The 17,664-nt window shown below is 47.9% G+C and overlaps 1 protein-coding gene across 1 annotated transcript in view; it reads right to left on the bottom strand.

The window, feature by feature from the left end:
• The window catches only part of Ift172 (intraflagellar transport 172), a 36,995-nt gene that overhangs the window by 2,248 nt on the left and 17,083 nt on the right, over window positions 1-17,664 (bottom strand). The window contains exons 17-42 of the mRNA XM_051181805.1: window positions 14,502-14,638; window positions 14,138-14,245; window positions 11,635-11,719; window positions 11,275-11,367; window positions 10,557-10,634; window positions 10,101-10,349; window positions 9,844-9,922; window positions 9,518-9,638; window positions 9,193-9,337; window positions 8,377-8,466; window positions 7,796-7,893; window positions 7,531-7,666; window positions 7,338-7,454; window positions 6,896-7,038; window positions 5,595-5,688; window positions 5,382-5,446; window positions 4,831-5,011; window positions 4,502-4,611; window positions 4,283-4,412; window positions 2,089-2,187; window positions 1,802-1,911; window positions 1,621-1,684; window positions 1,344-1,430; window positions 1,008-1,124; window positions 320-430; window positions 57-176 (exon numbers count right to left, since the gene is read on the bottom strand). Of these exons, the coding sequence (XP_051037762.1) occupies window positions 57-176; window positions 320-430; window positions 1,008-1,124; window positions 1,344-1,430; window positions 1,621-1,684; window positions 1,802-1,911; window positions 2,089-2,187; window positions 4,283-4,412; window positions 4,502-4,611; window positions 4,831-5,011; window positions 5,382-5,446; window positions 5,595-5,688; window positions 6,896-7,038; window positions 7,338-7,454; window positions 7,531-7,666; window positions 7,796-7,893; window positions 8,377-8,466; window positions 9,193-9,337; window positions 9,518-9,638; window positions 9,844-9,922; window positions 10,101-10,349; window positions 10,557-10,634; window positions 11,275-11,367; window positions 11,635-11,719; window positions 14,138-14,245; window positions 14,502-14,638 (2,967 nt within the window). The remainder of the gene's footprint in view (window positions 1-56; window positions 177-319; window positions 431-1,007; window positions 1,125-1,343; window positions 1,431-1,620; window positions 1,685-1,801; window positions 1,912-2,088; window positions 2,188-4,282; window positions 4,413-4,501; window positions 4,612-4,830; window positions 5,012-5,381; window positions 5,447-5,594; window positions 5,689-6,895; window positions 7,039-7,337; window positions 7,455-7,530; window positions 7,667-7,795; window positions 7,894-8,376; window positions 8,467-9,192; window positions 9,338-9,517; window positions 9,639-9,843; window positions 9,923-10,100; window positions 10,350-10,556; window positions 10,635-11,274; window positions 11,368-11,634; window positions 11,720-14,137; window positions 14,246-14,501; window positions 14,639-17,664) is intronic.

Genomic DNA, 17,664 nt, shown 5'->3' on the forward strand with positions numbered 1-17,664 from the left:
GCTTTCTAGGTTTGAAGGTGCATCTGTGTGACTGAGTCCCTCCGGGTGCATCTTACCAGCTGTTTGATACTCTGGGCTGCAGACCGTGTAGCATAGTAATGAGCAATCAGCAGCATCATCTCAAACTCCTCGTGAGCTGCTGAGTTTGCTTCACTGGACTTCACCAAGTTTTCACACTAGAAAAGGGTGGGGGAGATCACAGCCAGGCTTGGGTTAGAGGAGGTCAAGGAGGGTTGTAGAGTGGTCACTGCTGGCCATTTGGACGGAGACCGTTAGACTAGGACAGAAAGAACCTCTTTCCCTGCTGACCCTTCCTTACCAGGTTGAAGAGGACATCCCGAAGATCAGCCCAGCTATGGTAGGCCTCGGCGTTGTTGGTCCCAGGAGAGCTAACCATGTCAGTGAAGATCCTTTTGTAAATGTTGAAGTTCTAGAGGTTGAGGGGGAATGGGACTTGAGTGAGGGAACTGTGTGTGTAGGAGCTGAAGGACTGATGGAGAAAGGAGAGGCATAAGGAAAAACAAAACAAACAAATGGAAAGCTATTTTGTCAGGAATATCAGGGCTTCAAGGTTATCCTAGGTTCCTAGTTCCAGGCCAGCCTGACCCACATGAGACCCTGATGCAGAAAACAGACCAAACTCTCAACAAAAAAACCTCATATTAGCTGGTGTTCAGTGAGTGTGTGGAGGCGATTATACAAATGTGAGTGAGGCCATGACGTTAACAGGCTGATAGTCTAGAAAACTGATGATCCCTAGGAGAGCAGAGCCAGTTCTGGAGGAAGTCAGTGAAGACCCTTGAAAGGGTGTCCATGATTCCTCATGGACAGACAGGTCTGTGTGTGTTTACTAAACACAGATAGCTGCTTGTGTGTTTCTTCAAAGGGAACATTCACCAGAGTCTGTTTCAGAACATGAGTCTTTGAGACATCTGAGGGGATGGCTGGTTCTAAAGGATGAAGAAGGAATTCCTTAGTGGAAACATTCATCCCAAGAAGGCTGGTACCTGTGGATTAGCAGGGGCTCCGTGTTGCACATAGAGGGCCAGAGCCTGAGCATAGTCACCTTCTCGGATCAGGTGAGTTGCATACAAAGCCACATACTTGTGCAGGATCTTGTAGTTCTGTTTGGGAGAGGAGGGGCAGCATGGACAAGGCTGGGATCAGCAACAGCAGGCAGTGACAATGGGTGTGTTTAGGAGGCAAAGGGCACTGGGGATTCTGGTCACAGTAGCAGAGAATGGGAGAGTGCTCTCTGGTGCTCACTGGGGCCTTTGAAGATGGGGCAAGGGTGGAGAGAGGAGTCGAGAGAAGGTGGGTGGGAGTGGGAAGGACAGCTGTACCTGCTTGGTCGCTGTTTCAATGCACTTGTCCCACTGACCCTGCTCCACATACAGGTCCAAAGCAGCTACTACGTCCACACCCACCAGCTGTGGAGCAATAAAGGCAGACACACTGAGAGGAGAAGGCAGATATCTCGTACCGCTTCAGGAATTTGGCTTTTACTCCTTTTGGTGGTGCCGGGGACTGGACCCAGGGCCTTATACAGATGAGGCTAGAGCTCAGCCACCTAGTTAGACCCTCTGGCCTCTTTTGCACTCTGCCTCCTGAGAGCCTTACCGAATCCACTTTGCCCTGGTTCTTGAGGAACTCCTTGTAGTGCTGGTCCACATAGTCTTCATACCTGGGAAGATATACAGAGATTGCTAGCTCTGTGATCCTGTGACACCACACCCTTCCCCCCAGTATTTACAAAAGGAACTTAAAAAAAAAAAAAAAAAAAAAAAGCCCTAGCAGCTACCGGGGGTCTAACTCTTTGGCCACACGCTTGGCCTTGTTCCACTCTTCACCCTCAATGAAAGCATCGATTGCTTCTTTGACAAGGTCCAGGTTCAGATAGAGTTCTGCAGCCTGCACAGTGGGAAAAGTGTGAACACTAGTCGTGTGACTCGATGGCCTCCCACTTGGGGAACTCTCTCTCCCCAGAACACTGCCAACCTGCCAAAAGGGCCCACCCTGTGCACTGGGGTGATGTGTCACCACTCCACCCTTGTCCATGGCATTGTGTTGGTCCCGGCTCCTACTTACAGCACTGTGCTTTCCAATTCCAATCAGCTGGGGACCTACAGCCCGAACTACTTCCAGACTGCGCTGGGGCGGCAGGAACTTGATGGACAGTTCAGCTGCCTGAATGGTTGAACAGAAGGTGGAAATGGGTAGAAGAAAGAGTCTACTAGGGCTTCTTGGCCTTCGTGTTTTCCTCCTCCAGCTTCCAACTCTCTTGTGACCCTTGTCTTCCACCCTCCCTCCCAGGCTAAGCCTGGCCTGTGTGTCTTCTGGCTGACTGTCAGTTACTACCAGTGAACCACTCAGCTCACTGCAGTTCTATACAGCTCATTTGCTGTATGAGCTCACTGTGGTTTTCTCTTTTTGGTTTTTTTTTTTTGTTTTTGTCACAGATAGACTTTGGTAGCATAGTATAGAAAGCTTAAGTGACACTGCAGGGAACCTGCAGCTACTTGTGAGCCTCAGATTATTCAAACAGTACAAAAGTGGCAAATACCAATAAGTTAAATGATTATTATGTTGAAATGTCAACACTGTAAAGATTGTGTTTATATTATGTGTATGGGTGTTTTGCCTGCATTTCCCCCGTGTCTGGTGCCCATGGAGGCTAGAAAAGAGTATTGGATTCTTTGGAACTGGAGTTCCAGATGGTTGCGAGTTGCCATGTAGGTGATGGGAACTTAACCTGGGTCCTCTGGAAGAGAAGCAACTGCTCTTAACCACTGATCCAACCCTCTAGTCCAGAATGTCAACATTTAAAGGTTCATTTAGGTGTACTGCAATTACTTTTAATTCTCTCTTTCTACCTTACTAAAAAACAGGTATTAAAACCTGAAACAACACCTTTGTGGCCTGCATAGTGTTTCCAGCATACATTGCTGGTCAGGATGATTTTGATAGCTCTGTGTAACTGTTTCCACGGGGGTGCGGATGTCCTCGCTGATTTTAATTTCCATGTGATTCCTTTTATCTGTGGTCTAGACTAATTCCCCTTCCTTTCCTGGCTTGCTTAAAGCATGTTTTCTCCCCATCCAGAGAGCCATCCTGTGACCACCCTGAAGGTACAGCCCTGCACAGGCTTTAGAGAACATCGTGAAAGGCATTGATCAGACACTTAGTGCTTGATTAAACCTCACAACCAAAATGAGCCCTTTACTTCCTCGTTCCACCTTCTGGGACCCAGAACCTCAGGGCATCTTGCATGGGTTCAGCAACACAACAATATTTAATTTAGGCAGCCAGTAACCCCCTCAGGACTCCAAATCCCATATCTCCCTGTCCTCAGGGTACACTATTTTAAACTACACATGCATGCCTAATTGCAAAGATAATAAATGCGGTTGGCTTATGGGTTAGTTTTGTGTAATGACTGAAATACACGGTAGGCATTGTTCAAACAGGAGTTTGGGTGTTTTTGTGGGATGCACTTGGATGAAGTAACATTTAAATTGTAAAGCAGACTGGCCTTCCTAATGTAGTCGGCTTCATCCAGTCAGCTGAAAGCTTGAACTGAACAAAAGGCTTACTTTACCCGAGTAAAGGGAAATTGTTCCTGCCCAAATGTGGTCTGGACTGGAACTGAAACGCTCCTCGGGTCTTTAGCCCGCCAGCCCTCAGACAGGAACTACAGCACTTTCTCTCCTGGCCTTCCTGCTTGCCAGTCTCCAAGCAGATCTTGGGACTTATCCACTGCAATAACTGTGAGGCTGTTTCTTATCTCAGCCATAACCACATGCACATAAGCTTTGTTTCTCTGACTAACAGTTTGTCTTCAGCTTGACCAAGAGTATTGGGTTGGCTCAGTCTGCTAAAGGGGAGTTGTTGGGTGGAGGTGCCGGAGGGGCCATGCCTCTGTTGTGGCCTTCGCCTATGCCCCTGAGTCTGGAGTCATTCTAGCTCCCACTCAAGTCCTTTCTTCCTCAGAGACCCTTCTGGACTGTTCCAGCCCACAGAGAGTACACGTACGTGTCTCTGAACTCCACTTCATACGTCTCGGTCTTTACTCTGATTTGGTAGTAATTAAGGCACCTAACTTCTGTCTGTCTGGGGTGTCTGGTCTTCAGATGTTGTGGCTGTAGTATACACAGCAGGCACTCAGTAGGTGTCTGTTACTTGAAAATAAAGTCACAGGAAGGTCGAGATGACTGACCGTCGTGAAAGCAGCTGAGTGGGAAGGGACCTAAGGGAATCGGGGCCAGGAGCACTGGAGCCTCACCTTCATCCAGCACTTCTCCATCAGGCCACTGGTTCCTGAGTCTCGAACTTTGAGGTAGCAGTCCACTGCACGGCTGTACTCCCCAGCCTGTTCCCACTGCCGAGCTTGATCTACAAGTCCCTCCACACCTCTGTGGGGTAAGAATAATGATCAGGACTGGGGAGGACTGTGTGGTCCATCCACCAGGTCCTGACAACACTTCCAGGAGGTGTGTCTTACCTGCCTCCCTTCTTAGTGGCTTCTCGCTCATACTCTTCTTGTAGGGCCTCTAGCTGGCCAGGCACATAGTCCTTGCAGATCCGCAGAGCATCGCTCCAGAGTCCAGCCTCCTGCTCAGATTTGCAGGTATCACAAGGGCAGAGGTGGGGGCTCTGGTGCTTTCTACTGCTACATAGGTTCCTCTGGCCTGGTCCCTGGCACATCAGCCTTCTCTCCCTTCTCTTGCCTGTCCTTTCTCTCTCCTGCCTTCTTCAGCACCAGGAATCAGTGTGAATCTGTGGTCTCTGACCATCTCATCCTCCCTTTGTGGCCCAAATATAGTGACTCACCTTATAATAATTGAGAGCCAGGCCTGGTCTCTGGGCCCGAAGCAGCAACCCTTCTGCCTTTTGAAAGTCCTTCTCCTCCAAGGCCCCACGGGCCTGACCTACAAGTACCTCAGCCACACTGTCAGGGTCATGGGCCTCAGCCACACGCTGAGCTGCCTCCCAGTCCTGGTTGTGGACAAACCTGCCCAAGATGGGGGACACAGAAGATGCTGAGTACAGGACTGAACCCTCAATAGTGGGAGACAGACCGTTGTGTGACTGAGGGGCTCCTGGTTTTATCTGTCCGAGGTTTGAAAGTAAAGATGGCCATGAAAGACCCTGAGGTGGTTATCGTTATCCTATCCCAGGCCAGGATAAAGAAGCTGCAGTTGGGGGCAGGGGAGATGGCTTAGTGGGTAAAGGTGCTTGCCACAAAAACTGGTGACCTGAGTTCAAATCCTGGAACCCACATGGTAGGAGAAAACCAGCTCCTCCAAGTTGTCTTTTGACCTCTATACATGTGCTACGGCATTCGCACAAATAAATAGAAAAAAATGTATGGGGAAACTCACATGAGGACTGCCTCTTTGGGTTTACCAGCTCTGATGAATTCAGCTTCAGCCTCTTCAAATTTGCCCTAAACAAAACAACAGCCGAGTATGGTGAGAAGGAGCCTGGTATCACAGGCAATTAGGAGACGGGATTGAACTGGTCACAGAGGTTAGGGGTGCATGGGCGGGAGGGGGCGGGGGGGGCGGGGTGAGACGATGAAATTACATGCATACCTCATCCTCCAGATACATGGCATATCTTAGATGAATCTCTGGGGTTTTGTGCTTGAGAGCCAGCCGGGAGAGTTCAAAGGCAAATTCAAAGGAGCTGAAATGGAAGGTGTAGACAGACTTTGTGTATAACACGTACAGAAGGCAAGAGAAGATAGAGAAGACAACCACTGCGGGTAGCAGAGGCTGCGCAGTCCTGTGCTTTGCTGAGGCCAGCAGGAGAGCTCCTGCAGCCCCCACCCCTCCCCACTGAGCACTGCTGAGTCACCACAGTCTGCAACTCTGCTCCTAGGCTTTTTTTGTTGCTAAGAAATACAGACATCTGCCAGGCGGTGGTGGCTCACCTTTAATCCCAGCACTTGGGAGGCAGAGGCAGGTGGATTTCAGTGAGTTGGAGGCCAGCTTGGTCTACAAAGTGAGTTCCAGGACAGTTAGGATTGTTACACAGAGAAACCATCTCTTGAAAAACCATTAAAAAGAAGAAAAGAAAGAAATGCAGACATTTGCACTGATCATTGTGCTGCAGTAGATAACCTAATCCTAATTAAACAGTGGGTCACAAACAAAAGCCATCACAGTAAGATGGAGACAGACTAGCTGGGGCCAGCAGAAGTGGGGGGATAAGACAGAGTGATGGGGGTGTGAGCACAATGCAGTGTGTGTATTTATGAAACTCTAAAAAGATAAAAGAGAAGTACACATTTTCCATTTAACAGAGCTACACTTTGGTGACCCAGAGATGTTACTGACTTACAGTTCTAGCTTTTAGAGATGTTCCTGCCCCAACCATCTCTTACTCCTAAAACACCTCCTTCCAAAGATCTCCTTCCATTATTCTCTCTCTCTCTCGTTCTCAATCTCTGTCTCTCTCTCTCTCTCTCTCTCATTTCACTCTGTAACCTTAGCTGGCTGGCCTGAGACTCACTATGTAGACCATGCTGGCTTTGAAATCACAGAGATCTACTTGCCTCTGTCTCCCAAGTAGTGGGATTAAAAGTATGAATTACTGTTATACCTGGCCAATTTTTACTCTCTTTTGTTTGTTTTTGTTGAAGTGGGGTGTCATTAGACTGGCCTCAAGCTCACTACATAGTTGAAGCTGGCCTTGCACCTCTGACCCTTCTGCCTCCACCCCACTGGCAGGGTTATACACTGGCACCACCATGCCTGCCTGCCTCACATGTTCTGATTTTGCCTCGGCTTTTGGAACTATTTGTCAGGTGTATGTCAGTGTTCTTTCTCTGTGTATGGGCTGCTCTGAGTGGGATGGAGCCCGTGAAGAGGACGCTTCACCCAACACCCACCAGTTGTCAGCAGCATGGTCAATAGCAGCCTCTAGAAGCCCCAGCTTGTTAAGCAGTCTAACTGCAGCCTCTCCTCCCAGGCTCTTCGCCCACAGATAGGCCACGTGTTTGTGGGCATTGGTTCCTCCATGGGCTTTGGCCACCTGTAAAGCAAAGTTGCTAGGGCACTGCCAACTGCAGAGTTGCCCCCCTTGTCAACTCTGGCCTCCTGCCTCAGCTGTGAGGAGGGTCAGGACCCTGCTGCAAATCAATACTGAAGAGGGCCAGGTTTCAGGTCTCTTAATGTAGGTCACCGTGTTTAGGGCCAGAGGATGGGCTTTGGGAACAAAACATTGCACATACAGGTGTGGCCGTGCTTCTGACAAAAAATACTCGGGTCTTTGTGACATCAGTTAAAATGAGTTATGTGAGAATGGGCAAGAGGGTTGTAAGAACTCCTTACCCGGTAGGCCTCCTCCCAAAGCCCACTGGACCGGTACATGTTCACAGTTGCCTTCCATTCCTGGGCCTCAAGGTAGTGATACTCAGCCTCTTGCAGTCGGCCTTCCGCCTCCAGCTCCTGTAGGGTAGTGTGTCAGGGTAGAAGGGACGATGGGTACTGGCTGGGAGGGATGGGCAGGGCTAGAAGGGCTCACCTTGCCCAGGTGAAGGTGCGTGTCACTGAGTAGATCTGGGTGGTGCTTTCCTACCAGGCGGATCATGTCGTCATACAGCTTGTGCTTTTTGAACATGGTGATGGCAAGATCGGGTTCCTCCACTGTTACATACAACCTGAGGACAGGGAACGCACCCTGGGCCTCCTACAGCTATGTCCTTGCTGCTACTGCTTCTGGGAGGAGGCCACATCCTCAGACCCATCCCTTCTCCATGCTCTGATGCCTCAGCCCCTTCCACACTCACCTTTCGGCCTCTCGGTACTTGCCCTGCTTCTCCATTTCCTGGGCCTGTGTGATGTACAGCACTGACACATCCTCTGGCCGCATGCATTTCATTGCCAGCTGTGAACATGGAACCCAGGGAGGTGCCAGGCCACAAGGAAACTCATGTGCTCTTACACTCTGAGTTCTCCCAACAGTCACTGGCATTAGTTATTGCCACTGTACAAACCAGTTCAGAAAATGCCATGTCCACCAAGTACCCGTGGAGAGCATGACGAATGTGATATGAAGCACACACTATATCACCACATTTCTACTTACTCTACTGAGCTCTGTAATGTGGGGGAGAGGACACAGTTATAAAGTGGCCAGGGGCTTTGGAGTGGTAGTTCAGAATGCCAGGCTCCCAAGTCCACCAGCTTTCTTTAGAACTGCAGGCTAAGGGATAGGGACCTCTCATTTATTCCCAGTGCCAGGCTGTATTGTAATACTCTTTCTTAGCTTTCAAGGAACCAGTAAAGGAGGGGTACCAGAGATCAAGGAGTGAGGCAACGCAGCTACTAATGCAGAGTTCTTTCCTCATGGACACTGCTTATTCTCTACCTTGTGGGCTTGCTCCCAGCGGCCAGCCTGGGTGTACATGTCTATAGCATCTTTGGTCCGGTCTCCTTTGGTGTAGAGCTCCTCAGCGATCTAAAATTGAAAAGATGTCAATAGGATGACGGAGAGCCTGGAACACCACTTTGTGGTAATACTGAAGACGTGTCTCCAGGAAAAAGACTAGATTAACGCAGAATAAAAACAATCATGTGTGTGCATGTGTGTGTGTTAACGTACACGTGTGGTGTATGTGCATTTGTTAGGTACATACATAAACACAGAAGCAAGATGTATTCTATTGCCCACTTGCCTTATTTCTTTGAGGCAGGGTTTCTCCCTGATGCTGGAGCATGTGATATTTAGCTAGGCTCGTGGCCAGCAAGCCCCAGGCAGGGAATCCCTTTGTCTTCACCTGCCCCAGCTCTGGGCCTACAGGTATGTGCAAGACCATGTGGGTGCTGGTATCTGGATTCAGGTCCCACAGTTGTATAGTAAGTGTTCTTAACCACTGAGCCATCTATTCAAGTGGAACTTAAAGGGCCCCCCTTCTCTGCCACGTAGGGCAGTCTGTACTAGCAATGCTGGAGTCATTCATGAAGAATCACTTGAGCTGTCACAGGAAAGAGAGCTAGAGACCATCTGGGGAATGAGGCAGCTGAGTCATGCTGAGACAACAGGGAAGTGAACCTCCTTATCCACAGTGATGTTGCCTGAGCTCCAGCGCAAAGGGCTTGGTCAGCTGCCCCACATTTTGTTCTAATGGATGTCCTTACTACCCTGCACTACATTGCTTCAATGCTGCAGGAAGGGACTTCTCACCTCATACTCCTGCAGAGACGCATAGTGTTGGGCCACACGAGGATAGTATTTAGACGCAGTGTTTCGATCCTGGAGATCTAATATATAAATTGCCTTCTTCCACTGGCGGGCACCCAGAGCAGCCTCAATCGCTTTAATGGAGCACCTGGCATAGTCAGGACAGATGTTAAATATGTATGAGCAAAGAGGAGGATGGAAGGGAGTAAAGAGACCCTAAGCACATTCTAACCCATATTTTGAGATCTCTTCCTTCAGGCCGAGGCATCCTCCTTCGCCCAGAGTTTCTCACTTCATGCCCAAATCCCTATGCCCTGTGCCACCATACCTGGCTTCAATATAATGATTGATGGCTGCATCCAGCTGCTTCTGCTGCACCAAGTAGTCCCCCCAGGCCTCCTCCAGCCTCACAACCTCCACTGGGAAGGCTAGGCGGGCCAGCTCGACCGCTACCAGGGATAGAAGAGGTACCTGGCTCAGAATTCCAGGGATGGGACTCAGGAAAACAGGACATGGAGATAAGTATGTGTGAAGGGGTGAGAAGTGGAGGAATGCAAAAGACTTGCAGCCAGTCAAACTGACGGGTGTCCAAAGCTGGCATGCTGGGTGGGGAGGAGTGTGCAATGGTAAAGACAGCTTAGGAGCAGCTAGTACCTTTCATGAATGCATTGCCTTTACAGTAGCACTCAAGGGCCCGCTGTGGGTTTCGAATCTTCTCAAAGAGATCACCTGCCTGTCAATACATATATGACTACAGTGAATGAACTCACTGAACACAAAGAACCAGGAATCAGCTCCCCAAAGAGGAAACGCTGGTGGTCATAGAGAGCTATGTGTCCCCAAGTCTCCTTGGGTGGGGGAGGGGTTTAGGCCCTGGAGATAAGGACCAGGAAAAGGTGTGGTCTGCATACCCTTTCATAGAGCTCCCCCTTGATGAGGGCCGTGGTGATGTGTTCTACCAGCTCTGTGTTGGCCAGCAGCTCCTCGCGGGACAGCACCAGACGAGCAGCTTTGGCAGGGAGCCCAGCTTTGAGGTAGAGGCTGATGGCTGCCAGCCCATCCCCTTGACTCTCCTGCAGTTCGCCTGCTCGTTCCTCTTGTTGTGTATCCATTAACCACTGGTAGTAATCTCTGCGAAGCTTCTCCAGGGATGGGTGCCCCTGGACATGCACAAAGAGGGCTAGGAATTCCATGTCTCTCCTGTTCCCTGGTGGCAGTGTGGCTTTTCCCACAGCATGAATATGTTAATTCCTCACCATGTCAGCCAGCCCCAACCCCATTCCAGATCCTATGGCTTCCTTGGAAAGATTTCTGAAATTGGTGATGCCAAATTCTGAACAATTGTGAAGAGAAGACAGAAACAATACCTTGGCCTCAGCCACAGCAATACACTCATCCCAGCGGTGTAGCTCCTGGTACATGTCCATGGCCTCCTCAACGGCATTCTAAGGGTACCACATGGAAGCAAGACAATACCAGGAGGCAGGGGTCAGTAAGTCTTGCTCAGCTTGACTAAAATGCCAGGAATGAACATGTTCTGTAAGTGTTCACAGTGAAAATTGAACATATGCCTTGCACATGTTAAGCCCATGTTCAACCACTGAGCTCAGTGATGGATTTATTACAAATGAGAAGGAGCTTAATTAAGATTCTGGGCTTCTTGTCTGCGTAGATATTCAAGGACATTTATCTTAAAGAATGCTTCTCAGACTGTAGAAGTTTTGGGCTCCACAAGAAACTTGGGTCTATTGTGTGCACAAGAATTGCCAGGCGGAGGTGGCCAGGCTTTTAATCCCAGCACTCAGGAGGCAGAGGCAGGTGGAACTCTGTGAGGCCAGTCTGGTCGCAAAGACCAATGAATGAATGAACAAATAAAACATTGCAAAGACAGGTTCTAGAGTAGAGAGGAGCTAAGAAACTGTTTTTGAATGTTTGCCTAGAGAAAGATTAACACCAAGGAAGAACCTAAAGAAGGCATGGGATGAGCTCAACACCTAACGTTCTCTCCAGACTTTTAGGAGACAGTCTTTCATTCTTTTTCCCCTGCAAGACCCCTCTTCCATCCTGTCCCTCGTCTCTCATTACCTGTTCCAAGAAGATCATTTCTGCCAGTTTGTAGTTCTTTTCCAGCATGGCTAGCCGTGCTCGGACCTGATAGAAGTCAGTTCCTTCTCCACCCTACGGGGAAAAGAAAGTTTGGTCATTCAGCACAGGCAGACACAGGAAGGCCAGGAGGACATGGAGGCTAACAGACTTGAGAAGCTAAAGATCTTTAAGGGACTTAGCAGCTTAAGGTTTTACAGGCAATTCCAAAGTGGTCCAATTTTAGGGATGAGGGATGGACAGGGTAGAAGCTAGAGAGGCTGGAAAACTAGGAATCACAGAACTAAAATGAATAGAAATTTCATCTTGGGGGACTAAATGAGTCAAAAGAATGATACTTGCATATTCCCTGGACACCTGATCTGCAATCTCATTAGTCTCATGCAGGAATCGAGCTTTTGCCACATGACCCAAAGCAGAAAAGCACCTATAGCATGGAGGCAATAATATCAAGTTACATTATTACAGGGTTGTCATTAAGTCATTGGTTCAACAAATACACATTGGCATCTAGTGTGTGCCCCACTTGCTGTCACAGAAAGCACAAAGAGGAGCAGAAGGGGAAAATCTAGTGGAGACATATAATAGTAAATGGACAAAGATAAGGAGAGAATGAAAAGTAAAATGAGTGCTGTGGCACTGTCATCAAGGCCACGGAAATTGGCTGGGACCTAACCACAAGCAGCAGTAGTCTGGCCAGGCAGAAAGTATGCTCACTGCTACAAAGTGGCAAGTCTGTTAAAGGGGTAACCAAGAACTTTGCTTTGGATTTCAGGCCTGCTCCTCAAGGGGGAATTCATTCACATGGGGTGCTATAAAATTGGTTCAGGGTCTGTGACTGGGGGAGTCATAGGTCCTAGTCCTGAAGCTACTGCTTTTTTTTTTCTAAATGTACATGATGTGCTTGTCAGATTGCCCTCCAGACAATTGTGTGTATGCCCATTGATCAATACTGCCATCGACATTGCTCAGAGGAGCTTCTTTGTGTAGTGGGCAGATGTAACTGCAGGAACATAACTGGTAGGAGTGACTATTGAATGCTCAGTCATAAACCCCTCTAAGATTCAGGGAACATCATGGGAGAGGAAATGGAGAGAATGTAAGAGCTGGAAGAAAAGGTAGTATGTCGTCCTATGGCTGTGCCGTGTTGTGCTCCTGGAGGTGCTCATGAGGTCCCACCCCTCTCTCAGGATCTATGGGCAGTTAATGGTTGGTGGGGGAGGGAAAGACTCTTTCTTTAGTGGTGTGGCCACTAGTAAGGTGCCCATGTTCCTGTAAATAATCCCTTACCCGCGCTCCTGTAAGCACTCTAAAGAAACTCAAGGAATCGTTAAAAGCCAAGACATTAAAGGAGAATGGGGGGCTAGCTGGGAAGAAGGGGATCAGAGGTGACAAGAGATGGTAATGGGATGAACGTGATAAAAATGCATTGCAACACCACAAAGAAGCCCATTAGTGTATATGATTAATATATGCTTGTAGAAACATTTTTAAGAGAGTGAGTCATGGAAAGATGGGACAGAGGGAATGGCTATGCAACATTCCCAGCAAAGATGAATAGGGCAAGCTTGGAGCCAAAGGATACAATGTGGCTAGAAACTGATGGACAAGTAGATAGGAAAGTAGCAGAGGCAAATACTTGCAGGGCCACTGGCCACAGCAAACTGTCTAGGTTTTATATTTAATGTAACAGTAAACTATTGGAAAATTCTAGGCAAAAACAATTACACAACATAATGGGTCTTAGGAAGCCCATGACCTCATTATATAGTCAAGGAACTTCTGGTCCCCCTGCCTCCAGCTCCCACATGCTGAAATTATAGATAGGCATGCTATAATGTCTGCTATCTGTGGTGCTGGGATGAAACCCAGGGCTTCGTGCTTGCTAGGCAAGCACTCATCAACTGAGCTACAACAATAGCCCTCCAATAAACAGAAAAAAAAAAAAAGTATGTAAACAGCAACAATGCAAGCCAGAAACAACCTCTTAAAGGAGAACCTCACAAAGAAAGGGAAGCAAAAATATTAGGACATAAATTAGAGCTAGAAGGATGGCTCTGCGGTTAAGAGTGTGCACTTCTCATAGAGACTGGAGTTTGATTTCCAGCACCTCCATCATGGCAGCTGAGACACTGACATCCTTTTTTTTTTTTTTTTTTTTTGGTTTCTTGAGACAGGGTTTCTCTGTATTGCTTTGGAGCCAGTCCTGGAACTCACTCTGTAGACCAGGCTGGCCTCAAACTCACAGAGATCCTCCTACCTCTGCCTCCTAAGTGCTGCCTCCACGTGCCACCGATGCCCAGCCACACTGACATTCTTATACACAAAACTTAAAACTATTTTTTGTGGTGATATATTGTTTGTGACATATTAAAGCTTGCCTGAGGATTCAGAAAGCAAAGTCAGCCATAGGCCATAGAAGCCAGGCACACACCTTTAATCCCAGCAGCCAGAAGCTGGGAGGTGGTGGTACACACCATTAATCCTAGGACTCAGGATTAAGAGATAGACGGATCTCTGAGTTCAAGAACACCTGGATCTACACAAGACTGAATCAGTCTAAAAGAGAAATTATAGCTCATACCTTTAATCCCAGCACTAGAGAGTTATAACAGACGGCTTGAACCCTAATATCAGTACCTGGGTCTGTTATTAATTTGTGTTACAATTTTTAAAAAGATATACTCTTTAAATCTAGGGTGGGAGGGTGTCTGGAGTAAGTGTACCAGGGCTCATACTGTTGGTGGGGTATGTACTGGGGGAGTGGGGAGAGATGCAGTGCCTACACACAGGACAGAAGCAGCCCATAGGAGACCACGTAGGTGGCCTTCCACATGGCTCTCACCTCTCCGCAGTATGGAGCTGCCTTGCCTCCAGGGCCAGTCTGCTCAACGTTTTCCACATTGCCTCTGTTTCTGGGGTCATCTCCAGGGTTTCCAAGAAGGCTGTTGCCCTGGAGAGGAAGGGAAGCAAAGCATGGGAGTGAAGCGGGTCTGGCAAAGCATGGGAGTGAAGCGGGTCTGGAGGAGCTGCAGGACACTGGTGCTGCTGGGGCAGGAGGAGGGCAGGAAGAAAGGCCAGAAATACTTTGCCCCCCTTTTTTTTTTTTCTAGGCTCCTCCCACCATTACAGGGCCCCGCTGAGCTATGGCAATTTAATGGGTTGGTGCATGTGTCCCCTAGACACAATGGCCTTTAGCAGCCTCTTACCGGGTGTAGTTGCCGTCATCGATGGCTGTTCCAAACTCAATGAGGCCCTCGTCCAGGGTGTAGGCAACAGTAGTCACACCTTCTGTCACCATCACCTCTGTCTTCCCTCCACCTCGCTCCAGACCTACAACATCGCCCTGTACAGGCCACCCCCACCACCCAATTCCAGGTTAGCACTTCCACTCATCCAGCTGCAGAGTGGGCCTGCTCTCACCTAACCCAGGGCTCACGCTGAGGAAATTACAGTGGTCTTGTTTCTTATCACTGTATTTCTCTCAGGCTGAGAGAAATGCCCGAGCTGTGGCAGTACCCTTAGGTTAAAGTTAACAGATGTCAGCTCCAGTGCCTGGAGGTATACTAGCAAAGCATGGTATCCAGTTCTTCAGTAGTACTGTAGACTAAGATGCTCGTGTGTGTGTGTGCGTGTGTGTGTGTGTGTGTGTGTGTGTGTGTGTGTACATCTGTGACTGCATGTGTACACATGTGACTGTGCATGTACACAGGAGAAAGCAAGCTCAGGTGCCGTTCCTCAATTTTTCCACCTTTCCTTCCTTCCTTTTTTTTATTCACTTATTTATTTTTATTTTTATTTTTTAAGACAGGGTTTCTTTGTGTAGCCTTGGCTGTCCTGGAACTCACTCTGTAGACCAGGCTAGCCTTGAACTCACAGAGATCCACCTGCCTCTGTCTACCAAGTGCTGGGATTAAAGGTATGCACCACTACCACCCAGCAATTTATTTATTTCTAAATTTAATTGATTTCTGATTTTTCTGTTTGCCTTAGTCCTTAATATGGACATGGGAAATTAAGGAAAGACTATGGAGTACCTGGGCATATTGGAAAAAGAATCAAATAAAGTGTTATCAAAGTGAAACCTGTGACAGTAGGCATGGACAAGTCCTGGCCCAAATTTAACTCTGAAGAAAAACCCCCAATGGTGGCGTAAACAACAGAAAGTTAAAGAATGAACCAATGAGCTGGAGGATGGATCTGAGGACATTATCCAGAATGTTCATGGAGCAAGAAGAAGGAAAAAAGAAGCAGAAAAGGCAAGCAAGACAGAACAAGAACCGTAGCATATGCTTAGTTAGAATTCCTGGGAGAGTGGCAACAACATTTGCAGAGAGAGTGGCTGAGAGGTTCCCAAGACTGGGGAAGATAGGTGTGCTCGCAACTACAGGAAACACAACATATGCTGAGTGGAATGACTTGTGAATTTGTATATAAAGGCTGGGGTACATCTCCGTACTAGACAGTTTACTTCTAATGCACAGGTTCAATTGCTAGTCATCCACTGCAAAAGCAAACTAAACCCCAAACCCTCTAGCCTGATGAGGTGGCCTGTGCCTACAGTCCCTGTCTCTCAGGAGGTGAGGTGAGGGCAGGAGGGACTGCCTGAGCCTAGGAATTTGAGACCTGTCTGTGCTATATGTCATGACCCTGTCACAAGTGAAAAATACCATGGGGAAAAATTGTAGTCAAGTGTCAAAGCATCTAAGAAAAGTAGGTCTTAGAAGCAACCAAAGGGACTGCAGTAGATGGCTCAGAGACTAAGAACACTGACTGCCATGGCAGAGGACCCGAGTTGGCTTCCTGCACCTAAGCTGGGCAGCTCAGAGCAGCCTATAACTGCACCTCCGGGAGAATCTGATGCCCTCTTCTGGCTCCAGCAGGCACCTGCACGCATGTGAGCACAACATGCAAGTTACTATTGGGATAACATGTTATAAAAAGCTAAGAAAAGTTGGCTGTCAGTCTGAAGTTGGGTACTGAGTCCAAAGCGTTTTTAGAACAAAAGCTAAACACAACCACTTTCCGATTATCAAAAGATGAGAGATTAAATTTGGGTCAGCAGCCAGCAATTTTAGTTTCTTCCACTAATGAGATTCTCACCAAAGGATTTCTAAATGAAATTTAGAAATATTCTCCAGTAAGAAAAAAATAACTCCTCAGGGGAGCTAACCATTGCAAGAAGAAAAAGTAAGAAAGAAATACGTTGTGGAAAATCTAAGTCCTGTCCATATAAGATATAAAGTCATGAGCCATGTGTGGTGGCCCACACTTGTGATATCAGCACTCAGGGAGGCAGAGGCAGGAGGATAAGGTCAAGGCCAGCCTGGGCTACATTACAAGTTCCAGTTCCAGGTCATTCGGGGAGGAGGGAAAAGAGAGGAAAGAATGATGCCTATTTTGGGAGTAAGGAAACCTTACTAGGCAGGCATGGTGGCACAGGTCTGTAACCCTGACACTCAGGCACTTAGGAGGTAAAGGGTAGGAGAACAGCAAGCTGAAGACTAGCATGGGCCACACAGCAAGACTATGTACTGAATGACTCAAAGGTCAAGCTGGAGAGATTGCTCAGTGCTTAGCTCTTACAGAGGACTTGGGTTTGGTTCCCAGCACCCACATGGCAGTTCTAGGAGACCCAACATTTTCCTCTGGTCACCACGGGCACCAGGTCTCATGTGGTACACAGACATAAATGTAGGCAAAACAGCCTGAGAGCTGACTCCCACAAGTTGTCCTCTGACATCCACATTTATGCCTTGGTATTTGTGAGTATGTGTACATATACATACACACAAATAAATGTAATTAAAACTTTAAAGGTTAGAATTAAAATACTGGACCATAAAGGAATAGGGAAGGCTATCAAAGTTAAAGGTTTTCAAGGCCCTTATATTATTTGTAGGGGAAAGAAGTTACATGCTGGCTAACTTGAGCCTTCAAGTGTCTGTTAAGCTTTCAAGGATATCTCTAGCAGATTCTGGATGGAGTGTGTGTGTGTGTGTGTGTGTGTGTGTGTGTGTGTGTGTGTATGTGGTGTTATGGTGGGACAGTGAAGAGTGTTTTGTGTGTAATTTGAAAAAGGAGGAATTTTGGGGGAGGTTGACATAGGGTTTCTCTGTATTGCTTTGGAGGCTGTCTAGAAACTACCTCTGTAGACCAGGCTGGCCTGGAACTCACAGAGATCCACCTGCCTCTGCCTCCCAAGTGCTGGGATTAAAGGCATGCACTACCAGCGCCTGGCATTGAATGGCCTCTAACACCGAACAAGCATAAGGATGAAGGCATGGAACCATCCCTCCTTCTGGACTAGAAAGAGTGCCATATAGTGACTTCATACAGTCCCAGGGCCACTGGAATGTATGCTTATTTCTA

This window comes from Phodopus roborovskii, unplaced genomic scaffold, assembly GCF_943737965.1.
Source record: "Phodopus roborovskii unplaced genomic scaffold, PHOROB, whole genome shotgun sequence".
In the NCBI taxonomy this organism is placed as follows: Eukaryota; Metazoa; Chordata; class Mammalia; order Rodentia; family Cricetidae; genus Phodopus; species Phodopus roborovskii.